The sequence below is a fragment of the Pseudophryne corroboree genome, chromosome 4 (assembly GCF_028390025.1).
Source record: "Pseudophryne corroboree isolate aPseCor3 chromosome 4, aPseCor3.hap2, whole genome shotgun sequence".
In the NCBI taxonomy this organism is placed as follows: Eukaryota; Metazoa; Chordata; class Amphibia; order Anura; family Myobatrachidae; genus Pseudophryne; species Pseudophryne corroboree.
This window is the reverse complement of record NC_086447.1, coordinates 438,006,945-438,033,262: the sequence shown is the minus strand read 5'-3', so window position 1 is coordinate 438,033,262 and position 26,318 is coordinate 438,006,945. Positions and strand designations below refer to the sequence as shown.

The 26,318-nt window shown below is 48.7% G+C and overlaps 1 protein-coding gene across 1 annotated transcript in view; it reads right to left on the bottom strand.

The window, feature by feature from the left end:
• Positions 1-21,217, bottom strand: part of LOC134909718 (cytochrome b5 reductase 4) — a 530,443-nt gene extending 509,226 nt beyond the window's left edge. The window contains exon 1 of the mRNA XM_063916915.1: positions 20,887-21,217. Within this exon, the coding sequence (XP_063772985.1) occupies positions 20,887-20,961 (75 nt within the window). The 5' untranslated portion in view covers positions 20,962-21,217. The remainder of the gene's footprint in view (positions 1-20,886) is intronic.
• Positions 21,218-26,318: the final 5,101 nt, after the last annotated feature.

Here is a 26,318-nt window from a genome sequence, read left to right as displayed (position 1 = left end):
GCAATCCTGCCGTAGAATATGCATGCTGGCTAGTGAACCTGATCCAGCTTAGAAGCAGGACACCCAAATTCTTGGAATCGTAGAGGACAAATAGAGAGTCAGTTTTTCTATGACGAGCTGTCCTCTTCACATAGATCTTCAAAGCCCTGACAACATCCAAAGCCTTTGAAGCAATTAAGGAGTCAGTAGCCACTGGCACCACAATAGGTTGGTTGATATGGAAAGCCGATACAACCTTAGATAGGAACTGTGAACGAGTCCTAAGTTCCGCCCTGTCTTCATGGAAGATAAGATAAGGACTTTTACAGGAAAAAGCCCCCAACTCCGACACACGTTAGGCAGAAGCCAAGGCCAACAAAGTGACTGCCTTCTACGTGAGAAACTTGATGTCAGCCTCCATTAGAGGCTCAAACCAAGCTGATTGTAGGAACTGCAACACCACATCTAGATCCCAGGGTGCCGTCGGCGCCATGAAGGGAGGTTGGATGTGCAGAACCCCTTTCAAAAATGTCTGAACCTCAGGGAGAACAGCCAGTTGTTTTTGAAAAAAGATGGACAAAGCAAAGATTTGGACCTTGATGGATCCCAATCTCAGGCCCACATCCACTCCCGCTTGCAGGAAAAGGAGAAAACGTCCAAGTTGAAACTCCACTGCAGGAAATTTTCTTGATTCACACCAAGAAACATATTTCTTCCAAATACGGTGGTAATGTTTAGACGTTACCCCCTTCATAGCCTGAATCAGGGTAGGAATGACTTCACGCAGGATACCTTTCCGAGCTAAGATCTGACGTTCAACTGCCATGCCATCAAACGTAGCCGTGGTATGTCTTGAAAGGCAAACGGCCCCTGCAGTAACAGATCCTCACGAAGAGGTAAGGGCTTTGGATCTTTCAGGAGAAGATCCAGTAGATCCGCATACCAAGCCCTCTTTGGCCAGTCCGGAGCAGTGAGTATCGCCAGAACCTTTGTTCTTCTTACCAGCAGAAGAACCTTTGGAATCAGAGGAAGTGGAAGGAACACGTACACTGACGGGAACACCTACGGAGTTACCAGTGCGTCCATCACCACTGCCTGAGGGTCTCTTGACCTGGAACAGTACCTCCCCAGCTTCTTGTTGAGGCGGGAGGCCATCATGTCTACGTGAGGAACCCCCCACCAACCGGTTACCTCCTCAAACACCTCCGGATGGAGGCCCCACTCCCCTGGATGGAGATGGTGTCTGCTGAGGAAGTCCGCTTCCCAGTTGTCTACTCCCGGAATGAAGATTGCTGACACCGCTACAGCGTGTCTTTCCGCCCAGCGGAGGATTCTTGACACCTCTAACATTGCAGCCCTGCTCATTCCGCCTTGTCGGTTTATGTAAGCCACAGTGGTCACGTTGTCAGACTGCACCTGAACAGCCCGATCCTGTAAAAGGCGTGCTGCTTGCAGAAGGGTGCTGTACACGGCCCTTAGCTTCAGGATGTTTATTGGAGAAGGGATTCTTGTTCGACCACCTTCCCTGAAAGGTTTCCCCCAGAATGACTGCTCTCCAACCTCTTAGACTTGCATCTGTGGTTAAAAGGATCCAGTCCTGAATTCCAAACCTTCGGCCTTCCAGAAGGTGTGAAAGCTGTAGCCACCAGAGGAGTGAAATCCTGGCTTTCGGAGACAGGCGTATCCTCTTGTGCATGTGTAGGGGAGAGCCCGACCACTGGTCCAAGGGGTCCAGCTGAAAAGGACGAGCATGAAACCTGTCATACTGCAGAGCCTCATAGGCGGCAACCATCTTCCACAGAAGGCGGATGCATTGATGAACCGACACCCGGGTAGTCCTTAAGACATCCCGGACCATTGTTTGAATCAACAATGCTTTCTCCACCGGTAGAAATACCCTCTGCACTTCCGTGTCGAGGATCATTCCCAGGAAAGACAGCCTTCTTGTCGGCTCCAGATGAAACTTTGGAAGGTTCAGGATCTAACCGTGCTTCCTGAGCAGCTGTGTCGTGAGTGCGATGGATCGCAACAACCTCTCCCTGGATGACACCTTGATCAGGAGACCGTCCAGATATGGAATTATGTTCACCCCATTTGCGGAGGAGAACCATCATCTCCGCCATCACCTTGGTGAAGATCCTTGGTGCTGTGGAGAGGCCAAACGGCAGCGCCTGGAACTGTTAGTGATCGTCCAACAGTGCAAACCTGAGATATGCCTGGTGCGGCGACCAAATGGGAATGTGGGAGGTAAGCATCCTTGATGTCTAGAGACACCAGGAACTCCCCCTCCGTTAGTCCTGAGATGACAGCTCTCAGAGATTCCATCTTGAATTTGAACTCCCTGAGAGAAGGGTTCAAAGACTTCAAGTTTAGAATAGGCCGTACCGAACCATCCGGTGTTGGTACCACAAAAAGGTTAGCATAATAACCCTTGTTCCACTGCCGAGGTGGAACTGGAACAATGACATCTGACACCACCTATGTTCTGATGGCCTCCAGAAGAATTGTTCTGTCTGCCAGCAGAGCTGGCAAGCCTAAATGAAGAAATGGTGAGGTGGGGGATCTTGAAACTCCAGTCTGTACCCCCTGGACACTATATCCAGGACCCAGGGGTCCAGGCCAGACGACACCCAGACGTGGCTGAACTCCCGGAGTCTTGCCCCCACCTGATCCTCCTCCAGGCCTAGCTGTCCACAGTCATGTGGAGGACTTAGGGGCATCAGAAGCGGGCTTCTGGGTTTGGGAAGCTGCGGGAGCAGGTTTCTTTCCTTTGGCACAACCACCTCTGAAGAAGGTGTTCGAAGGCCTGTTCTTCCTAGGTCTCGCGGGTCGAAAGGACTGTGACGTAGCTGGTGTAAATGTCTTCTTCGTAGCCGGTGCCGCTGAGGGGAGAAAAGGAAACTTACCCGCGGTAACCGTGGCAATCCACGCATCCAGTGCCTCCCCAAAGAGAGCCTGACCTGTATATGGTTGGATAGCCACACTCTTCCTGGAATCCGCGTCCGCAGGCCAGTGGCGACCCCTGCGAGCCGAGACGGACATGGAGGAGATCCCCGCAGCCATGGAACTCAGGTCGTTCATGGAATCTACCAGGAACCCTGCAGAATCCTGAATATGGTGTAAAAATACATCAACGTCACCTTTGTCCAACGGAGTCGACTCCTCCAGCAGAGTGATTAACCACCTGGCAATAGCTTTTGCAATCTAAGCACAGGCTATAGTAGGCCGTAATATAGCCCCGGAAGCCGTGTAAATGGATTTTAGCGTAGCATCTACCTTGCGATCTGCCGGGTCCTTCAACGCGGTAGATCCCGGGACTGGCAACACCACCTGTTTGGACAGCCTGGAGACAGAGGCGTCGACTATCGGCGGTGACTCACATTTCTTTCTATCTTCTTCTGGGAAGGGAAAAGCAACCAAGACCCTCTTAGGGATCTGAAATTTCTTTTCCGGAGTTTACCAGGCTTTTTCGAAGATAGCGTTTAATTCTTTGGATGCTGGGGGGGGGGGGCTTCTTATTATCTGTAAAAATGGCCTCCTTCACTTGCTCAGGAGCAGTGTCAGAAATATGTAAAATATCCCTAACAGCTTGAATCATCAACTGCACCCCCTTAGCAAGCGATGCTGTCCCCCTCGACACATCCCCGTCACCGTCTGCAGTGTCAGAGTCGGTGTCCGTGTTATCCTGCATAAGCATTGCAAGTGCACGTTTTTGAGAATGTAACGCAGGGGACCCCGAGGAAGCAGTATCAGACCATACAACCATAGAGGATTGCAGGACCTGAGTGGCATGATCAGTCCTATAGTGTTCACTCTAGGCTGTTTTAGCAGGGCCCTGCGCTCTGCCCGTTTTTTAGCAGGCAAAACCCGCCCTGCCCCTTTTGCGGCGCCCTGCTAGAACAGCCGCCCGCTTCCAGCCCTCCCGGCGTGTATAGATGCCGTGCGCATGCGCGCGGCCTCCATTCACGCATTGGGAGAGAGCTGGGGGAAGCCCAGCACCGACGGAGGTGCTGAGCACGCCCCCAACAGTGACGTCGCCGGCCACAGACGCTCTCTATAGTAGCGTCTGTGGCCCGCACCGCCCCCTAAAATGACGTGGATGTTGCCACCCCACCTAATTTGCATGGCCGCGCCCCCGTTTTGGATGCACATATGCCCCCGGAGTCCGGCGCCATTCCCCTTTTCACTCCTACAGTGAACACTAGTTCTAGCAACCCTGTCAGAAATCTGAGAAATAGTCCCCATCTCAGAGAGACTAACCATTCTGGCTCTCTAGCTGGGATCTGCGCTACAACAGTGCAATCCTGATTACATGGTATGGAGTCTTTTTAGGAAGACAAATCCTCTGCAGCATATGAAACAGTGTCCCTAGACATGCTGTCATACACACACCAAACACCCCACAAACACACAGGGTATATACTAGAGTTTACCCCCAAGAATGGCAGAGAGACACAGAGATTGGAGCCAACCCACCTACATCGCTATTAGAGGTATTGGGAGACCCTAACCAGCGCTGACTGTGTCCCTTAATAGGTGACACAGCCTACATGCAGCACCCCCCCCCCCCCCCCCTCCACCCCTTTTACAACCCCCTGGCACTGTATAGATAGCTGGAGTTGCTCTGGAGGGACCTGGACATCCACTAGTAGTGATTGCAGGCAGGAAAAATGGCACTGAACGCTGCTGGGTCCGCTGAGAAGCTCTGCCCCTTCAATGGCGCTGTCTTCCCGCTCTTGAAGATTATACTGGCCTGAGGAAATTTGTGCTGGCTGAGATCCGCGAACCCCAACAGGCTGGAAATGGTCGGTGTAGGGTTCCTTGCTGGCTCAGGGAGCCCCGCACAGTGCCGCAACGCAGTACCGCTGAGCCATCCGGGAGCGCGGTTATTAAGCCACCCTCTTCACACTGACCCCCCGCTTGTAAGGGGGGACAGTGACTAACTCGCCACACTTCAGCACAGTGAGGTGGTGGCGGGTAGCTGCCGGGGTGAGCGATCCCCTGTGGCGGGGAGCGATCTGTCCCGTCTGGAGCTCAACGTCCAGTCAGCGGAGGCAGTGGGTCAAGACCCCGCAGGGTGGACACTACCCCCCTCCCTTAGTCCCACGCTACTAGGAGGCTGTTGCCAGCAGCCTCCCTGTAAAATAAAAAAAACTCTAAAATAACTTTTTACTAGAAAAGCTCTGGAGAGCTCCCCTAGCTGTGAGCGGCTCCTCCGGGCACATTTTCTAAACTGAGTCTGGTAGGAGGGGCATAGAGGGAGGAGCCAGCCCACACTCTCAAACTCTTAAAGTGCCAATGGCTCCTAGTGCACCCATCTATACCCCATGGTAATAATGTGGACCCCAGCATCCTCTAGGACGTAAGAGAAAAGAGGTATAATATAGATTCTTTTTATACCTAGTTTTTGCTGAGCACAAAAAGCATTGTTTACCTCCTATTGTAGCACACAGAACTCTAAAAATACTACAGAATTACCTGAGCAGCCCCTACTTGCACACATCCCATCACCTTCCAAAGCTGGGCCACAAGGATCTGGTGCAATTAACGCAGTGAACAAAATATTGAACATACAGCATCCTAGTGACTGCATCTCATATAAATAATAAGAATTTACTTACCGATAATTCTATTTCTCGGAGTCCGTAGTGGATGCTGGGGTTCCTGAAAGGACCATGGGGAATAGCGGCTCCGCAGGAGACAGGGCACAAAAGTTAAGCTTTAGGATCAGGTGGTGTGCACTGGCTCCTCCCCCTAATACCCTCCTCCAAGCCTCAGTTAGGATACTGTGTCCGGACGAGCGTACACAATAAGGAAGGATTTTGAATCCCGGGTAAGACTCATACCAGCCACACCAATCACACTGTACAACCTGTGATCTGAACCCAGTTAACAGTATGAGAACAGAGGAGCCTCTGAAAGATGGCTCACTACAACAATAACCCGATTTAGTTAACAATAACTATGTACAAGTATTGCAGATAATCCGCACTTGGGATGGGCGCCCAGCATCCACTACGGACTCCGAGAAATAGAATTATCGGTAAGTAAATTCTTATTTTCTCTATCGTCCTAGTGGATGCTGGGGTTCCTGAAAGGACCATGGGGATTATACCAAAGCTCCCAAACGGGCGGGAGAGTGCGGATGACTCTGCAGCACCGAATGAGAGAACTCCAGGTCCTCCTTAGCCAGGGTATCAAATTTGTAGGATTTTACAAACGTGTTCTCCCCCGACCACGTAGCCGCTCGGCAAAGTTGTAAAGCCGAGACCCCTCGGGCAGCCGCCCAAGATGAGCCCACCTTCCTTGTGGAATGGGCATTTACATATTTTTGGCTGTGGCAAGCCTGCCACAGAATGTGCAAGCTGAATTGTAGTACAAATCCAACGAGCAATAGTCTGCTTAGAAGCAGGGGCACCCAGCTTGTTGGGTGCATACAGGATAAAACAGCAAGTCAGATTTCCTGACTCCAGCCGACCTGGAAAACTATATTTTCAGGGCCCTGACAACATCCAGCAACTTGGAGTCCTCCAAGTCCCTAGTAGCCGCAGGTACCACAATAAGCTGGTTCAGGTGAAACGCTGACACCACCTTAGGGATAAACTGGGGACGAGTCCGCAGCTTTGCTCTGTCCGAATGGACAATCAGATATGGCTTTGTGAGACAAAACCGCCAATTTTGACACTCGCCTGGCCGAGGCCAGGACCAACCGCATGTTCACTTTCCATGTGAGATATATCAAATCCACAGATTTGACTGGTTTAAACCAACGTGATTTTTGGAATCCCCAAACTACGTTGAGATCCCCCAGTGCCACTGGAGACATCAAAAGGGGTTGTATATGCAGTACTCCCTTGACAAACTTCTGGACTTCAGGAACTGAAGCCAATTCTTTCTGGAAGAAAATCGACAGGCCGAAATTTGAACCTTAATGGACCCCAATTTGAGGCCCATAGACACTCCTGTTTGCAGGAAATATAGGAATTAACCTAGTTGAAATTCTTCCGTGAAGCCTTCCTGGCCTCACACCATGGAACATATTTTCACCTAAACTGTGATAATGTTGTGCGGTCACCTCCTTCCTGGCTCTGACCAGGGTAGGGATGACCTCTTCCGGAATGCCTTTTTCCCTTAGGATCCGGCGTTCACCCGCCCCTGCGTCAACGCAGCTGCGGTAAGTCTTGGAACAGACATGATTCTTGCTGAATCAAGACCCTTCTTATCTCTTGAAGTTCCGGTTACCAAGTCCTTCTTGGCCAAACCGGAGCCACGAGTATAATTCTTACTCCTCTCCTTCCTATAATTCTCAATACCCTGGGTATGAGAGGCAGAGGAGGGAACACATACCCGACTGGTACACCCACGGTGTTACCAGAGCGACCCAGCTATTGCCTGAGGGTCTCTTGACCTGGTGCTTCAGGTGGGACGCCATCTTATGACCACCTTTGGTCTTTCCCAACGGTTTACAATCATGTGGAAACTTCCAGATGAAGTTCCCACTTTTCCGAGTGGAATTCATTCCTGCTGAGGAAATTCAGTTTTCCACTCCCGGAATGAACACTGCTGACAGTGTTATCACATGATTTTTCGCTCAGCGAAAAGTTCTTGCTGTCATTGCCCTCCTGCTTCTTGTGCCGCCCCGTCTGTTTACGTGGGCGACTGCCATGATGATGTCCGACCAGATCAGCACCGACTGACTTTGAAGCAGAGGTCTTCCTAGGCTCAGAGTATTGTAAATTGCTCTTAGCTCCAGTATATTCATGTGGAGAAAAGTCTCCAGACTTGACCACACTCCTTGGAAATTTCTTCCCTGTGTGACTGCTTCCCAGCCTCTCAGGCTGGCATCCGTGGTCACCAGAACACAGTCCTGAATGCTGAATGTGCTGTCCTCTAGAAGATGAGCACTCTGCAGCCCCCACAGAAGAGACACCCTTGTCCTTGGAGACAGGATTATCTGCTGATGCATCTGAAGATGCGATCCGGACCATTCGTCCAACAAATCCCCCTGAAAATTTTTTGCGTGAGATCTGCCGAATGGAATTGCTTCGTAAGAAGCCACCATTTTTCCCAGGACTCCTGTGCATTGATGCACTGATACTTGGCCTGGTTTTAGGAGGTTTCAAACTAGTTCGGATAGCTCCCTGGCTTTCTCCTCCAGGAGAAAACCCTTTTTCTGGACTATGCCCAGAATCATTCCTAGGAACAGCAGACATATCGTCGGAAAAACGCTGCGACTTTTGGAATATTTAGAATCCACTCGTGCTGTCGTAGAACTACTTTAGATAGTGCTATTCCGACCTCCAACTGTTCTCTGGACCTTTCCCTTTTCAGGATATCGTCCAAGTAAGGGATAATTAAGATGCCCTTTTCTTTGAAGATAATCATCTTTTCGGCCATTACCTTGGTAAAGGCCCGGGGTGCCGTGGATAATTCAACGGCAGCGTCAGAAACTGATATTGACAGTTCTGTACCACGAACCATAGGTACCCTTGTTGAGAAGGGCAAATTTGGACATGGAGGTAATCCTTGATGTCCAGGGACACCATATAGTCCCCTTTTTTCCGGTTCGCTATCACTGTTCTGAGTGACTCCATCTTGATTTGAACCTTTGTATGTAAGTGTTCAAAGATTTCAGATTTAGAATATGTCTCACCAAGCCGTCTGGCTTCAGTAACACAATATAGTGTGGAAGACTAATACCCTTTTCCTTGATTGTAGGAGGGGTGCTTTGATTATCACCTGCTGGAAATACAGCTTGTGAATTTTTTCCAATACTGCTTCCCTGTCGGAGGGAGCCTTTGGTAAAGCAGACTTCAGGAACCTGCGAGGAAAAGATGTCTCGAATCTCCAAACTGTACCCCTGGGATAATACTTTGTACGATCTAGGGGTCAACTTGCGAGTGATCCCACTGCACGCTGAGACTCTTGAGACGACCCCCCACCTCACCTGAGTCAGCTTGCACGGCCCCAGCGTCCTGCTGAGGACTTGGCAGACTCGGTGGAGGGCTTCTGTTCCTGGAAAGGGGCTGCCTTCTGCAGTCTACTTCCCTTTCCTCTATGTCTGGGCAGATATGACTGGCCTTTTGCCCGCATGCCCTTATGGGAACGGAAGGATTGAGGCTGAAAAGACAGTGTCTTTTTCTGCTGAGATGTGACTTGGGGTAAAAAGGTTGGATTTCCCAGCTGTTGCCGTGGCCCCCAGGTCCGATGGACCGACCCCAAGTACCTCCTCTCCTTTATACGACCATACTTTCATGTGCCGTATGGGATCTGCATCACCTGACCACTGTCGTGTCCATAACATCTTCTGGCAGATATGGACAACGCACTTATCTTGATGCCAGAGTGCAAATATCCCTCTGTGCATCTCGCATATATATATATATATATATATATAGACTGCATCCTATTAAATGCTCTATATCACTAAAATATTTTCAGTCAGGGAATCCGACCAAGCCAACCCAGCACTGCATTTCCAGGCTGAGGCGATCGCTGGTCGCAGTATAATCACCGTATGTGTGTATATACTTTTTAGGATATTACTCCAGCTTCATATCAGCTGGCTCCTTGAGGGCGGCCGTATCTGGAGACGGTAACGCCACATGATAAGCGTGTGAGCGCCTTACCCACCCTAAGGGGTGTTTCCCAACGCGCCTAACTTCTGGCGGGAAAAGGTATAACGCCAATATTTGCTATCGGGGTAAACCCACGCCTCATCACACACTTCATTTTATTTTATCTGATTCAGGAAAAACTACGGTAGTTTTTTCACTCCCACATAATACCCATCTTTGTGGTACTTGTGGTATCAGAAATATGTAACACCTCCTTCATTGCCCTTAACGTGTGGCCCTAATGAGGAATACGTTTGTTTATTCACCGTCGACACTGGATTCAGTGTCCGTGTCAGTGTCTGTGTCGACCGACTAAGGCCTTAAACGGTCGTTTTAAACCCCTGACGGTGTTTTTGAGACGTCTGGACCGGTACTAATTGTTTGTCGGCCGTCTCATGTCGTCAACCGACCTTGCAGCGTGTTGACATTATCACGTAATTCCCTAAATAAGCCATCCATTCCGGTGTCGACTCCCTAGAGAGTGACATCACCATTACAGGCAATTGCTCCGCCTCCTCACCAACATCGTCCTCATACATGTCGACACACACGTACCGACACACCAGCACACACACAGGGAATGCTCTGATAGAGGACAGGACCCACTAGCCCTTTGGAGAGACAGAGGGAGAGTTTGCCAGCACACACCAAAAACGCTATAATTATATAGGGACAACCTTATATAAGTGTTTTCCCTTATAGCATCTTTATATATATTTCTAACGCCAAATTAGTGCCCCCCCTCTCTGTTTTAACCCTGTTTCTGTAGTGCAGTGCAGGGGAGAGCCTGGGAGCCTTCCCTCCAGCCTTTCTGTGAGGGAAAATGGCGCTGTGTGCTGAGGAGATAGGCCCCGCCCCTTTTTCGACGGGCTCGTCTCCCGCTCTTCAACGGATTCTGGCAGGGGTTAAATATCTCCATATAGCCCCCGGAGGCTATATGTGAGGTATTTTTTGCCAAATAACAGGTTTCCATTGCGTCCCAGGGCGCCCCCCCCCCCAGCGCCCTGCACCCTCAGTGACTGCCGTGTGAAGTGTGCTGAGAGCAATGGCGCACAGCTGCAGTGCTGTGCGCTACCTTAAGAAGACTGAAGAGTCTTCTGCCGCCGATTTCTGGACCTCTTCTCTTTTCGGCATCTGCAAGGGGGCCGGCGGCGCGGCTCCGGTGACCCATCCAGGCTGTACCTGTGATCGTCCCTCTGGAGCTAATGTCCAGTAGCCTAAGAAGCTAATCCATCCTGCACGCAGGTGAGTTCACTTCTTCTCCCCTAAGTCCCTCGATGCAGTGATCCTGTTGCCAGCAGGACTCACTGTAAAATAAAAAACCTAAAACTAAACTTTTCTAAGCAGCTCTTTAGGAGAGCCACCTAGATTGCACCCTTCTCGGCCGGGCACAAAAACCTAACTGAGGCTTGGAGGAGGGTCATAGGGGGAGGAGCCAGTGCACACCACCTGATCCTAAAGCTTAACTTTTGTGCCCTGTCTCCTGCGGAGCCGCTATTCCCCATGGTCCTTTCAGGAACCCCAGCATCCACTAGGACGATAGAGAAATAGAATTATACACTGTGTAAACACACATATTATATATACATACACATACATACAGTATATTATACATATAGTGACAAAAGGGTCACAGAATTGCAGCTGGATAAGTGGGCCCCGGGGTTGTTCCATCATCGCTTGGACAGTGATAAAATAGAGAGTGAAAAAGTGCCATCCAATCAGCTCCTAACTGACACTTTTGAAATTGTCTGTAACATGGAAGTTATGAGCCGATTGGCTGGTACTTTTTCACTCTCCATTTTATCACTTTCCCAGTGATGATGCATCTGGGCCACAGACTGAGTTGGGACAAACTCACTGTCTGACAACCTGGCTGTAGTGTGTTTGGCAGGTCTGGTCCAGGTACTGCAGTCTGCTAGAAACAACAGTTAGGTAATCAGCGCCTAAAAGCTTGGCTTAAACATCTACTGGTAACGGAGCTCAGGACTCCTGATGCTGAACAAGTCGGCCAGGCGATAGTCTGGGGGTGGGGTTAGCGTCAGGGTGCCGGGACCAGGAAGATCCACTGATCTCAAGTATGTCGGCTGTGGGCTAGAGTTGTAGACCTGCTGCCGTGACTGCTTTATATCGTAATGCAAGTGTACCTGCTGTGACATAAGAACTGACACTTGCTGTGCAGCTGCAGTTAATAAACAGTTTTACTGTACTGCTGGATGTGGTTCTATCCAAGTTGTCACAATATTATATATAAAATTATGTGTTATAATGACAGAAATCCCACTAACATGACTTTACACAGTAGAGCTTATGACCATGCATTATTGCCCAATTACCGCACACCTCCCAGCATAGCTGCACACCTGGACAACTGTCACCAAAAGCTCATCATACATCCACAGCGCCACTCAGAGACACCAGTGACAGAAAAACAACACACACTTGCCCCACTGCCGGCGGCACTACCCCTGCCTTGGCTGGTTAAACAGCAAAGCATGTGTATATTATAACTCATACGCACACTCAAGAGTGGTGTGTGTGTGTGTGTGTGTGTGTGTGTGTGTGTGTGTGTGTGTGTGTGTGTGTGTGTGTGTGTGTGTGTGTGTGTGTAGGAAGGGGGGGGGGGTGCTTGCTCAACTACATTACTTCAAGATACTTTGGGAGTGATTCAATTGTTTTGCCCCATGGCTACCACTAGGGGGCACCACAAAATGGAGCAATTCAATTGTTGCTCTATTTAGATGCCTTTTAGCTGCGGGTGACATTTCTTCTCGCGGCCTCCTGAGGTGCAAAAAGAAATTAGTGCATAATACATGGTTTTGGTGCCTTAACCAGGACTTTAGTCAGGACTAACCGCTATTCACAGCTAAACCCTGTCTATTTGGGGGCAATCGGCATGATCGCATGAAAAAATTAATATTTTTTAATTACAACTCTCAGTTTCCTGTCACTTTAGACAGGATATCGGGCATATAAAAATAATTGAAGCACCCCCTATATACTTTAATACAGCAGTATTCAACATGTGACCTTCCAACTGCTGTGGAACTACACATCTCAGCATGCTGAATATACCTAGGCTTACCATACTATCCGTTTAAACAGGGACACTCATGGATTACACAGAACCTGTGTATATCATGTGTATTCCGGTTAAAAGGGATAGTAGGGTAAGCACAAATAAACCTGCTCTAATTCATAAAAAAAAAAGAAAATACTTTACACGACTCAAGAATACACATAAAATAAAGAGGTCCCTTTTTTACTTTTTCTGACATAAACTTTCTTTATAGTGTGAAATATATGAGCCTGCACTGTGTCACAGTCATATCTGATCTGTCCGGGCATGAACTCCCAGTCATGTGTGGGGCTCTCGGTATGAAGCTGAGGCTCGTACAGATCAGAGAAAGTCAGTCTGCAGCCAAAAGTATAGTAGCTGCAGCACAACTCTTTGCCCCTCACACACACACACTGACCTAGGGATAGACATTGGAAACTGTTCGTTAGCAACCTTTGATGTTCCCGATTCGATGGAAGCACCTTTTCCAACAAATACCAGGTTTGTGATGGTTGCCATCAGATGCTGCTTCCAATGCTGAGCCAATGGCTGACTGAGTTCAGCTTCGGACACCTGGAAGTGGTGTGTGGCTGATTCTGCGCTCAAAATAATCATATGGTTATGGGGGTCATTCCGAGTTGTTCGCTCTGTATTTTTCTTCGCATCGCAGCGATTTTCCGCTTATTGCGCATGCGCAATGTTCGCACTGCGACTGCGCCAAGTAAATTTGCTATGCAGTTAGGTATTTTACTCACGGCTTTTTCATCGTTCTGGTGATCGTAATGTGATTGACAGGAAGTGGGTGTTTCTGGGCGGAAACTGGACGTTTTATGGGTGTGTGTGAAAAAACGCTACAGTTTCTGGGAAAAACGCGGGAGTGGCTGGAGAAACGGGGGAGTGTCTGGGCGAACGCTGGGTGTGTTTGTGACGTCAAACCAGGAACGACAAGCACTGAACTGATCGCAGATGCCGAGTAAGTCTGGAGCTACTCAGAAACTGCTAAGAGAGGTCTAATCGCAATATTGCAAATCCGTCGGTCGCAATTTGAAGAAGCTAAGATTCACTCCCAGTAGGCGGCGACTTAGCGTGTGCAAAGCTGCTAAAAGCAGCTTGCGAGCGAACAACTCGGAATGAGGGCCATGATGCGATGAGTGTTTTCATTTTAGATGCCCAGCAAACATCCGATGCCAGGCTTCCACAGTCCATCCCTAAACTGACCTCACTTGCTGGCACTCTCTGTAGCCTGTTTTCCCAGTTCAGACTAGATCTTCGGGGTGAACAGTCTCCAATTATCCAATTTCCTGTGCCGCTGATTCCTACTGTAGCTTCTGCACTGTTTAGTAGCCAGGTCCATTTACCGAATATGGGGCCTACCGTATTTGCCGGCGTATAAGACGACTGGGCGTATAAGACGACCCCCCAACATTTCCACTCAAAATATAGAGTTTGTTATATACTCGCCATATAAGACTACCCCCTCTTCCGCACACCTTCCACACACCAAATAAAACGTAAAAGAACATCAGATTTGATTTGATTTCTCAGAAACACAGGCAGGCAGCCCACAACCCAGAGGAACTCTGGCAACACACTGTAGAAGACTAGAAGAAAAACAGCGGGCGCCACCTCCTCGTGTATAACCTTTTAATAGATCCGTAAAACAGAGATAAAAATTGGTCCCTGCCGTCTCCCTGTCACTAGCAGCTGTCTGGTCTGCCCTGTAGTACCAGTATTAAGCCCCCCTCAGCTTCCCTGCAGTGCTGCCGCTGTCCCCCCTGCCTTAGCCGCTGCCCCCCCCCCCCCCTTCTTATGCATACCAAATCTCTTATACTGTAAGTGCTGCCGATGTCCGCCTGTCACTGCTGAATGTCGGCTCCTGCTCAGTGACATGAGCCGGGTGCTGCACTGTAACAATACGTGCAGCACCTGGCTCCTGTCCCTGTGTAGGAGCCGGACGTCACACAGCTTCACCCGTACACTCACCGTACAGATAGAGGCACTTCACGGGGGAAGTGGGGGGGGGGGGGGGGGGCAGCCAACATCATCTTCTCAACCACCATTGCTGAAAACGGGGGTCCGCCCGCGAGCCCGCTAGGCCACGCCCCTGTTTCGCGACTTCCCACGCCGGCGACTTCCCGCCCGGCGTATAAGACGACACCCGGCGTATAAGACGACCCCCCGCTTGGAGGCATGTTTTTCAGGGGGAAAAAGTCGTCTTATACGCCAGCAAATACGGTAATTCAGACCTGATCACAGCAGCAAATTTGCTAGCAGATGGGCAAAACCATGGGCGGGTAATTCAGAGTTGATCGCAGCAGTAAATTTGTTAGCAGTTGGGCAAAACCATGAGCATTGCAGGGGGGTCAATATAACATGTGCAGCGAGAGTAAGATTTGGATGGGGTGTGTTCAAACTGAAATCTAAATTGCAGTGTAAAAATAAAGCAGCCAGTATTTATCCTGCACAGAAACAATATAACCCACCCAAATCTAACTCTCTGCACATGTTATATCTGCCCCACCTGCAGTGCACATGGTTTTGCCCAACTGCTAACAAATTTGCTGCTGCGATCAACTCTGAATTACCCCCCATGTGCACTGCAGGGAGGGCAGATATAACATGTGCATGCGAGGTATATTTGGCTGGGATGTATTCAAACTGAAATCTAAATTGCAGTGTAAAAATAAAGCAGCGAGTATTTACCCTGCACAGAAACAATATAACCCCACCCAAATCTAACTCTCTCTGCACGTTATATCTGCCCCCCCTGCAGTGCACATGGGCCCTCATTCTGAGTTGATCGCTTGCTAGCTACTTTTAGCAGCCATGCAAACGCATAGTCGACGCCCACAGGGGAGTGTATTTTCGCTTTTCAAGTGTGCGAACACCTGTGCAGCCGAGCTTTGCAAAAACATTTTGTGCAGTTTCAGAGTAGGTCTGGACTTATGGGCCCTACACATATGGCGATGTGCCGCCGAGGTGCCCGACGGCCGATACGGCCGACGAGCGACCCGGCGGCGGGGGGGGCAGTGAAGTTTCTTCACTCCCCCCGTCACGCGGCTCCATAGACGTGCAGGCAAATATGGACGAGATCGTCCATATTGGCCTGCATGCACAGCCGACGGGGGACCAGCGATGAACGAGCGCGGGGCCGCGCATCGTTCATCGCTGGAGCCTCCACACTGAAAGATATGAACGAGTTCTCGTTCATTTATGAACGAGATCGTTCATATCTTTCAAAAAATCGGCAAGTGTGTAGGGCCTATAACTCAGCCCTTGCAATCACTTCAGCCTGTTCGTGTCTGGAATTGACGTTACACACCCGCCCTGCAAACGCTTGGACACGCCTGCATTTTTCCCAACCACTCCCAGAAAACGGTCAGTTGACACCCATAACCGCCTTCTTCCTGTCAATCTCCTTGCGATCAGCTGTGCGAATGGATTCCTCGTTAAATCCATCGCTCAGCAACGAACCGATTTGTACCCGTATGACACGCCTGTGCAATGTGGTGCATACGCATGCGCAGTTTTGGCGTTTTTTTACCTGATCGCTGCACTGCAAAAATCGACAGCGAGCGATCAACTCGGAATGACCCCCATGGTTTTGCCCATCTGCTAACAAATTTGCTGCTACGATTAGGTCTGAATTAGGCCCTTGGACAAGATGCAAAATAAATTCTGCCTCCTGACTGTACTAGAAATGGCAGGTGTCCAACCGGGAGGCAATGAATTTGGCGGCTGTCAGGATACCAACAGCCGGATTCTCAACATTCAACAATGACTACAGCCGGAATACCAGCTCACAGGGGCTATTCCCACTCGTGGGTGTCCACAACGGGATCCGGTCTGAAGATCGACAGTATATAGGTCGACAATGTTTAGGTCGTCCACTATAGGTCGACAGTCACTAGGTCGACATGGATGGAAGGTCGACAGGGTTTCTAGGTCGACATGTGCTAGGTCGACAGGTCTAAAGGTCGACATGAGTTTTTCACATTTTTTTTTTATACTTAACGATCCACGTTGACTACGATTGGAACGGTAATATGTGCCGAGCGAAGCGGTAGCGGAGCGGTAGCGGAGCGAAGGCACCATGCCCGAAGCATGGCGAGCGAACGCGGTGCACTAATTTGGGATCCCGGTCACTCTACGAAGAAAACGACACCCAAAAAAAAAAATCCTCATGTCGACCTTTAGACCTGTCGACCTAGCACATGTCGACCTTCCATCCATGTCGACCTAGTGACTGTCGACCTATAGTGGTCGACCTAAACACTGTCGATTTGATGAACCACACCCGTCCACAACACCCATAGACTGGGAATAGATCCTGTGGCGAGCACAGCGAGCCACCGAGCCCGCAGCCTGATGAGCCCACAAGGGGCCTCGTAACGCTCACCCCTATGCCGGGATTCTGGCGGGCGGGATGCCACTGTCAGGATACTCACAGATGGCATCTTGTCAGCCGGGAATACATATGTATTCTATCCTACCCCTTGAATCAGCCTCACATGTATGCAACACGAGACAATGGCCTTCATGATATAAAAACTGAACCGACCTGGAAGCAGGTGCCACCCTGCCCCTCAGCTCAGACCGCCAATGCACACACTGGCATAGGTGGAATGGTTAGGGTCTACCGGCACAATAATTACAAATTTAGACCTGACAATTATTTTTTTTCTTCTGCCATTATGCATTTCTGTCTCACAGAGCACCTTCAAAGAACCTCCGGGTCTGCAGAACGGTATCCGGATGATAGATAGTGTCTAGTTAGACAGTCAATAGATAGACACCATAGGTTAGATGTAAAAGGGTGTGATTTTTTAGGAGTCTGAAAAATATCGCACCAAATCACACGTTTGTAATTTGCTATTTTTTTACTAAAAATTGCAAATGTAATAGGGTGCGAATTTTATGGTTAAAACGGAATTTGCATGCGATTATTTGCAGTTATTAGTAAAGGAAACATGCGATTTTTAGTAATAAAAACATGCAGATTTTAGGTCATGTTTTAATTACTTAGTCAGAAGTATGCACAGATCAGAGAGATCGGTGCATGCTTCTGTCTGTAAAAGTAAAGAAAGTGTTAACAAAAATGTAAAAAAAATAAAAAAACAAGTGCAGGTCGACCCCAAAAGTATAACCAGCCTCCTGGTTGCTAAAATACAGGTGGAAAAAATCCACCGCCCAGGGATGGGGGGGGCAGCCTCGGGCTTCACCCCTGGCCATTGGATGCCTGGAAAGGGGGGGCCTTGATTTAAGGGTTCCCCACTCCCCCAGGGAACCCCGGCCAGGGGTAACTAGTTGGGGGGAGTGATGCTTTGGCCCCAGGGACCTATATAAAAGTGTTCCCCGGCTGCGGCATCACCTCCCTGGCTAGTGGAGCCCGATGCTGGTTTAAAAAATACGGGAGACTCCTACTTCTTTTGTCCGTTGTATTTTTGGAACCAGGATCGGTCCAAGAGACCGGTGCTGGTTGTTTAAATACGGAGAACCAGAGTCAATTTGTTCCCTGTATTTTTGCAACCAGGACCGGCCTAAAGAGCCCCGAGGCTGGTTATGCTTTTGGAGGGGGGGGGGGGGACCTGCACTTCATTTTTTTTTTTTTTACACTTTCTTTAGTGTTCCATACAAAAGCATGCACAGATCACACTGATCTGTGCATGCTTCTCCAAAAATCGCCAGTCTAAACCTGGTCTCTTATTCTGGTGATTTTTGGTAAGGGTTTGGGGATACGGTTATTAGGTCGATGAAACTTAGGTCGACCACTATTGGTCGACATGGTCACTAGATTGGTATGAGTTTTTCCACATAAAAAAAATCATTTTTTTGAACTTTTTCATACTTTACGATCCACGTGGACTACCATTGACTACCTGTGCCTAGCGCAGCGGTAGCAGGGCGAGGTACTTTGACACGGTGCACTAATTTGGGGTTCCCCCCGTCACTTTACGACGAAAACTACACCAAAAAGTTAGAAAAAAAACTCATGTCGACCTAATGACCATGTCGACCAATAGTGGTCGACCTAATGACTGTCAACCTAATGACCCATACCCAGGTTTTCTGTGCAAGTGAAAAAAATTGCATCCTATTACATTTGCTATATTCATTGTTTTCAATGGGAAAACATCTGGATGCGACTTTTCATTCGCGATTTTCAGAAAACATGTGATATTTGCTGTAAAAATCGCACGTTTTCCCAAATCGTACCCTATTACATTTAGCCTCGTATGTTAGACAGGCATTTGGTCAACAGGGTCAAAAGGTCGTCATGAAAACTGTCGACATTAAAAAGGTAGACACAGGGTTTTTGTTTTTACATTTTTTTTACTTTTTCATATCTTCTCTATCCGTATCAGCATAGAGTTGGTTATAAACTTTGTGGCAAGCGCAGCGAGCCACTGAGCCCAAAGCGTGGCAAATGAAGCGAGCCCCCGCGAGGAGGTGCCTTTCTACAATTGGGGGTCCCAGATAACAAAACTATCCACACAAACCCCAAAAATGCAAATAAATGGTGTCCACCTTTTTCATGTCGACCATTTTCATATCAACCTTTTGTACTGTCTATTTTTTCTTGTCTACCTTTTCACCATTTCGACCTTTTGACAGTCTAAATTGTGGTGTCTATCTACTGACTGTCCAACTAGACATTGTCTATCTATTATACCCAGTGCCGTAACTAGGTATGTGCGCAGTACAGGATGACCTGGGGCGCAATCAGCCAGCCTCACAATCTACTCTCAAGTGATGAGACTGTCAGCTTCGCCTCCCCCCCCCCCCCCCCCGCCCCAAAGCCGGAGCTAGCAGTACAGCTCATGAAGCCGCGAGTAATGCCCGCCGCCCGCCAACACAGAGCCGCGATGATCTCCACCTCCTCCCCCAGCCAAGCCGGAGCTTATAGTGCTGCAGCGCGTGAAGCTGCAATGTCCGTCCTCCACCCACCTCATCTCACAGCCAAGCCGCTGCCGCCCGCTCAAGTCGCCGCCCGCGCACCTGTGTCCCGCTGAAGTCACCGCTGCTGCCGAGGTCCTGGCAGCGCTGCGGCTGAGTTCTGCCTGTGAAGTGAACTCTGTCAGGAGGAGTCAATGTACACATCACGTAAGTGCCTACACAGACACTACACTATACTTCACTACAGAGCACTACACTACAGTATATTACACTACACTTCACTTCACTACAGTACACTTTACTACACTCTAAGGGTAAGGGGCGAGTGTAAGGGGGAATCTGCCTGCTGTAGTGTGTTAAAGGGGGACTCTTCCTCCCATAATGTGTAAAAGGGGGACCTATCCTGCCATAACGTGTAAAAGGGGGACTCTGCCTGCCATAATGTGTAAAATGTGGACGCTATCTGCCGTAATGTGTAAAAAGGGGACGCTGTCTGCTGTAATGTGTAAAAAGGGGACGCTGTCTGCTGTAATGTGTAAATAGGGGACGCTGTCTGCCGTAATGTGTAAAATAGGGGACGCTGTCTGCTGAAATGTGTAAAAAGTGGACGCTGTCTGCTGAAATGTGTAAAAAGTGGACGCTGTCTGTCGTAATGTGTAAAAAAGGGGGCGCTGCCTGCCGTAATGTGTAAAAAAGGGGACGCTGTCTGTTGTAATGTGTAAAAAAGGGGACGCTGTCTGCCGTAATGTGTAAAAAAGGGGACGCTGTCTGCCGTAATGTGTAAAATAAGGGACGCTGTCTGCCGTAATGTGTGAAATAGGGGACACTGTCTGCCGTAATGTGTAAAAGAGGGGATGCTGTCTGCCGTAATGTGTAAAAAGGGAATCTATCTGCCGTAATGTGAAAAACGGGCACTACCTGGTGTAGTGGTGCTACTGTACGGCGTAATTTGAATAATGGAGACTACTGCGCACCACTGTATGAGTTGGTATTATTTTGTGGCCACACCCCTTTGCCGTGAAGCCACGCCCCTATATTTTTTGCACGCGACTACGGCGCGCACTGCCACCGGTTTACGTTAAGGGGGGGAGGGGGCGCCGATGCCGTTTCTTGCACACAGCGCTAAAATGTCTAGTTACGGCACTGATTATACCACACCCCCGCTGAACCCAGTGGGAGAAATACAGGTATACAAAGCAACTATGGCTTTTGTAAAAATTTACAAGCCACGCTGAAAATCTGAACTTTTTCCATTACAAAAGTTTCAATGTTAAAAGCTTAGTAAAAAGCTACCATTAGATTCATCAATTAGGAGAGAGTCCTCCATAGCCCTACCTTGCTTCTCCCACCTGCAGACACCCTTTGCTGGGAGCTGGGGACAGGGAATGAAGGGGAGGGGACATTCAGCATCGTGATAGAGTAAAGTGACGGGGAATAAGTGTTCCTATATATCCTCAGCGGGCTGATATACAGTATAAGGAACTGTAATGACTGGAGACGAATAGAGGAGCGATGGGGCGTGTTACAGGAATAGGTGTTAGCAGAAAAGCAGCGCTGACCAGTCCCCTCGCATCCCAAGTCCTCAGCTTCCCCAGCGCAGGCGCTACAGCAATAAGTCCCGGACACGAAGTAACTCAGGTCCTGCCCGCCTCACCATATACATATATATGACTGACAGGTAGAAGGCGTAACTGTAGCTGTAGGAAAAACATAGAAGGGAAACATCACGTTTCTTATTTTATTGTACCCAAAATCTAAGCCATTTTGGTAGATGCAACTACATGGTGTTAAAGGGAAGTTGGTCTTCGATAAAATGGCTGTCTCCGTAGAAATTCAGATGCTTTGCTTCAGACAGATATGTACTATGGGCTGTACTATGCCTGATTAATGTGCTGCGTCCCAAACCTCGCTCTGACTGGAGCTGTGCTGTCCCTCCTGACCGTACTGTCTCACCCGCTATGATGTTAGGGCCTAGCTCCTCCCCCTTGCGTCGTAACTCCTCCCCCTTACGGAAAAGGTCCCTTAGCCCACTTGATTCTAGCATCTACCATGATGGTTAGTGTTCCCCTACTGCAGTGTCTCGGCTTCTCTGGCACGGCCAAAATCTAATGTAGAGATCCCTCTGCTGTTTACGATTGCGCATAGCATACAGGCTTTCACATAGTACACGTAGATGGTGACATTTAAAATAATTCCTAGGCCCATGCGCAGTCATGTTGATCCTTTGAGCATCATGTAATGATTTCTGAACGTGGTTAAAATTAATTCTTATTACAGTTTCCTATAGTGCAGCAAATTCTGTTGCACTTTTACAACTGGAAACAATAGTGATAAAGCACAAATGGGTGATAATAACATACAGTCACAGAAGTAAGAAAGTCCTGCTTACAAGCTTACGCTCTATCTATGGGGGTAATTCCAAGTTGATCGCAGCAGAATTTTTTTTTAGCAAACAAACAAGTGCGCTGACCTGGGTGGAGTTCAGGTTAATTAATTATTTATCAATTTGTCAGTGTATGCTGCTGCTTCCCCCTAATGAGGTAATTGCCAACCTCAAAGCAATATACTATAGAGAAAATTGGTGCTGGGGATGCACTACACCACTAACAAATAGTTGATAAAGAATAAAAATGTACATGTAATTCTATATATTACTGTGTAAAAAAAGGGTTTAATACTCATTAGACAGTTTTATACACAAAAAAATATAATTTATTTTTATAGAATTTACTATATAGACAGCTTTAAAAAATTAATTAATATAAAGCCTGTATTTCCTACATGGCTCTTAACCTTGAAAATACATATTTAAAGCTAAAACTTAAAACAATATATATAGATCGGCTTTATAGCTGATAAACCTTTCGAACAGTCCTAGGATTTAAAACAATGTTTTTCTATATAGAGAGTCCTATTATTTTTACTCAATTGGATCCAATATACTGTAACAGTCTTTGCTACAAAATGCTCTTTTTTAGAAAGAGTTCACTGAGTCCCTGCTGTGCACAGCTTTTGATGTTGTCATAGTCCCTGGAGAAGTTTCGATAATTATCGACTCAGAGAGGGAGGCCAATGGCTCGGTCCCAGTGAAGGAAGCCGATGGCTCGGTCCCAGTGAGGGAGGCGGATGGCTCGGTCCCAGTGGGGGAGGCCGACGGCTCGGTCCCAGTAAAAGAATCCAAGGTGCTGACCCCAGCGGGGTTCCCGAAAGTCACTGCCCCGGGTGGGGTTCAGAAAGTCACTGCCCCAGCGGGGTTCTCGAAGGCCACTGTCCCAGCGGGATTCCCGAAGGTCACTGCCCCAGGTGGGGTTCAGAAAGTCACTGCCCCGGGTGGGGTTCAGAAAGTCACTGCCCCAGCGGGGTTCCCGAAGGCCACTGCCCCAGCGGGGTTCCCGAAGGTCACTGCCCCGGGTGGGGTTCGGAAAGTCACTGCCCCGGGTGGGGTTCAGAAAGTCACTGCCCCAGGTGGGGTTCAGAAAGTCTCAGCCTCGAGTAAGGTCAATAGTGACCAGGTCCTAGCAAAGCACTCTAGTCAGTCAGATGGGAAGGAAACAGATCCTGACTCTGTTGATATCTCAACATTCATAATCTTTGATGGGGACTTAGCCCAATTTCTGGCGCTTTTCAAACACTATTACATTATTATGTTATCTAGACCATTTCTAGACATCACTTTAGAGAACCTTGCGCTCTATCTGATTTAATCTTTTAGAGGAGAGCCTTTTGAGTGGACGACCAGCCTAATGAAAGCTGATGATCCCATTCTTCAGGATCCCCCAGCATTCAGTGATGCAATTATTAAAAGATATGGTTCCAAATAAATTGGTTCAGGTTCCTCTAATAGGCCCTACACACTGGCCGATATACTGAAAGATATGAACGATCTCGTTCATAAATGAACGAGAACTCGTTCATATCTTTCAGTGTGGAGACTCCAGCGATGAACGATGCGCGTCCCCGCGCTCGTTCATCGCTGGTCTCCCGTCGGCTGTGCATGCAGGCCAATATGGACGATCTCGTCCATATTAGCCTGCACTTCAATGCAGCCGGGTGACGGGGGGAGTGAAGAAACTTCACTCCCCCCGTCACTGCCCCCCCGCCGTCGGGTCGCTCGTCGGCCGTATCCGCCGTCGGGCAGCTCGGCGGCGGGTCGGCCAGTGTGTAGGGCCCCTAAGTCACCCGTCTTGTCTGCTGAGAGTCCACCAAATATTGCACAAGAGTCTCAGCCTGTTGTTTTGACTGCAGGATGTGCTTTTCTGAATTCTTATTCTAATAGGAGTACTTTGCCAGAAAGTTAAGCTCCCAAGGGTAAGAAACCTATCTCTGATTTGAACGCAGCCTTGCTGGGTGGTACCATCAGTTCAGACAATGTTTGGGGAATTACCTTGGTCAGACCTAAAGAGCTTTGTAAAAAGAAGAAGAAGAAGAAGAAATAATTTTTGACTCTTGCCTTGATAAAAAAAAAGAAAATATTTTTTTCCTTGTCTTGTGTCCAGTGGCCACCGTCAAGGGGAGGGCACTGTTACAAGCTGTTGTTGCAGCTTGTTTCTGTTTTCGTGTCTGTTAGACCAGTATGTCAGGTTTTTTTTTTTTTATCCCTTGTTTTGGATAGTCTGTATTTTGGGGTCCTTTGACCCCTCCACAAGGGGGGTGGGTACTGTTATGAGCCACGGCTGTGGCTCATTCCTGTTTTGCATGTCAGTTAGGTATTTTATGTTATTCTTCTGTTCATGTTCCCCGTGGGTGTCATGGGGTGCTCAGAGCTCACCCTTAAGGAGCGGATACTGTTATGAACCACAGGTAGTGGTTCATTCCTATTTTATGTTTATAAGTTGTTTTGCAGGCCAGGATTTCCCGTTGCTCTGTTTAAGAATACTCTTGCTTGCTGCCGCTGGTGAGTCTGTGTAATTGCAGCTTGTTCCCATGTGTTCTGCCTCACCTGGCTGCTAATTGCATCTTGTCAGTATGGAGTCATGCAACAGGGCAGCTGCATGACATTATTAATTAGGCCTCTCTGTTATATGCTGGCTCAGTGCTATTCACAGACGCTGGTGATATTTCTCTATCGTCCTAAGTGGATGCTGGGGTTCCTGAAAGGACCATGGGGAATAGCGGCTCCGCAGGAGACAGGGCACAAAAAAGTAAAGCTTTTACCAGATCAGGTGGTGTGCACTGGCTCCTCCCCCTATGACCCTCCTCCAGACTCCAGTTAGATTTTGTGCCCGAACGAGAAGGGTGCAATCTAGGTGGCTCTCCTAAAGAGCTGCTTAGAGAAAGTTTAGCTTAGGTTTTTTACTTTACAGTGAGTCCTGCTGGCAACAGGATCACTGCAACGAGGGACTTAGGGGAGAAGTAGTGAACTCACCTGCGTGCAGAGTGGATTTGCTGCTTGGCTACTGGACACTAGCTCCAGAGGGACGATCACAGGTACAGCCTGGATGGTCACCGGAGCCGCGCCGCCGGCCCCCTTGCAGACGCTGAAGAGAGAAGAGGTCCAAAATCGGCGGCTGAAGACTCCTGAGTCTTCATAAAGGTAGCGCACAGCACTGCAGCTGTGCGCCATTTTCCTCTCAGCACACTTCACACAACAGTCACTGAGGGTGCAGAGCGCTGGGGGGGGCGCTCTGAGAGGCAAATAAAAACCTTATTAGAGGCAAAAAATACCTCACATATAGCCCACAGAGGCTATATGGAGATATTTAACCCCTGCCTAACTTCAAAAATAGCGGGAGACGAGCCCGCCGTAAAAGGGGCGGGGCCTATCTCCTCAGCACACAGCGCCATTTTCTCTCACAGAAAAGCTGGAGAGAAGGCTCCCAGGCTCTCCCCTGCACTGCACTACAGAAACAGGGTTAAAACAGAGAGGGGGGGCACTGATTTTGGCGATATTGTATATATATAAAAGATGCTATAAGGGAGAAACACTTATATAAGGTTGTCCCTATATAATTATAGCGTTTTTGGTGTGTGCTGGCAGACTCTCCCTCTGTCTCCCCAAAGGGCTAGTGGGTCCTGTCCTCTGTCAGAGCATTCCCGGTGTGTGTGCTGTGTGTCGGCACGTGTGTGTCGACATGTATGAGGACGATGTTGGTGAGGAGGCGGAGAAATTGCCTGTAATGGTGATGTCACTCTCTAGGGAGTCGACACCGGAATGGATGGCTTATTTAGAGAATTACGTGAGAATGTCAACACGCTGCAAGGTCGGTTGACGACATGAGACGGCCGACAATCTATTAGGACCGGTCCAGGCGGCTCAGAAACACCGTCAGGGGTTTTAAAAAACGCCCATTTACCTCAGTCGGTCGACACAGACACAGACACGGACACTGAATACAGTGTCGACGGTGAATAAACAAACGTATTTCTCATTAGGGCCACACGTTAAGGGCAATGAAGGAGGTGTTACGTGTTTCTGATACTACAAGTACCACAAGAAAGGGTATTATGTGGGAGTGGAAAAAACTACCTGTAGTTTTTCCTGAATCAGATAAAATAAAATGAAGTGTGTGATGATGCGTAGGGTTACCCCGATAGCAAATATTGGCGTTATACCCTTTCCCGCCAGAAATTAGGGTACGTTGGGAAACACCCCTTAGGGTGATAAGGCGCTCACACGCTTATCAAGTGGCGTTACCGTCTCCAGATACGGCCGCCCTCAAGGAGCCAGCTGATAGGAAGCTGGAAAAATATCCTAAAAAGTATATACACACATACGGTGGTTATACTGCGACCAGCGATCGCCATCAGCCTGGAGATGCAGTGCTGGG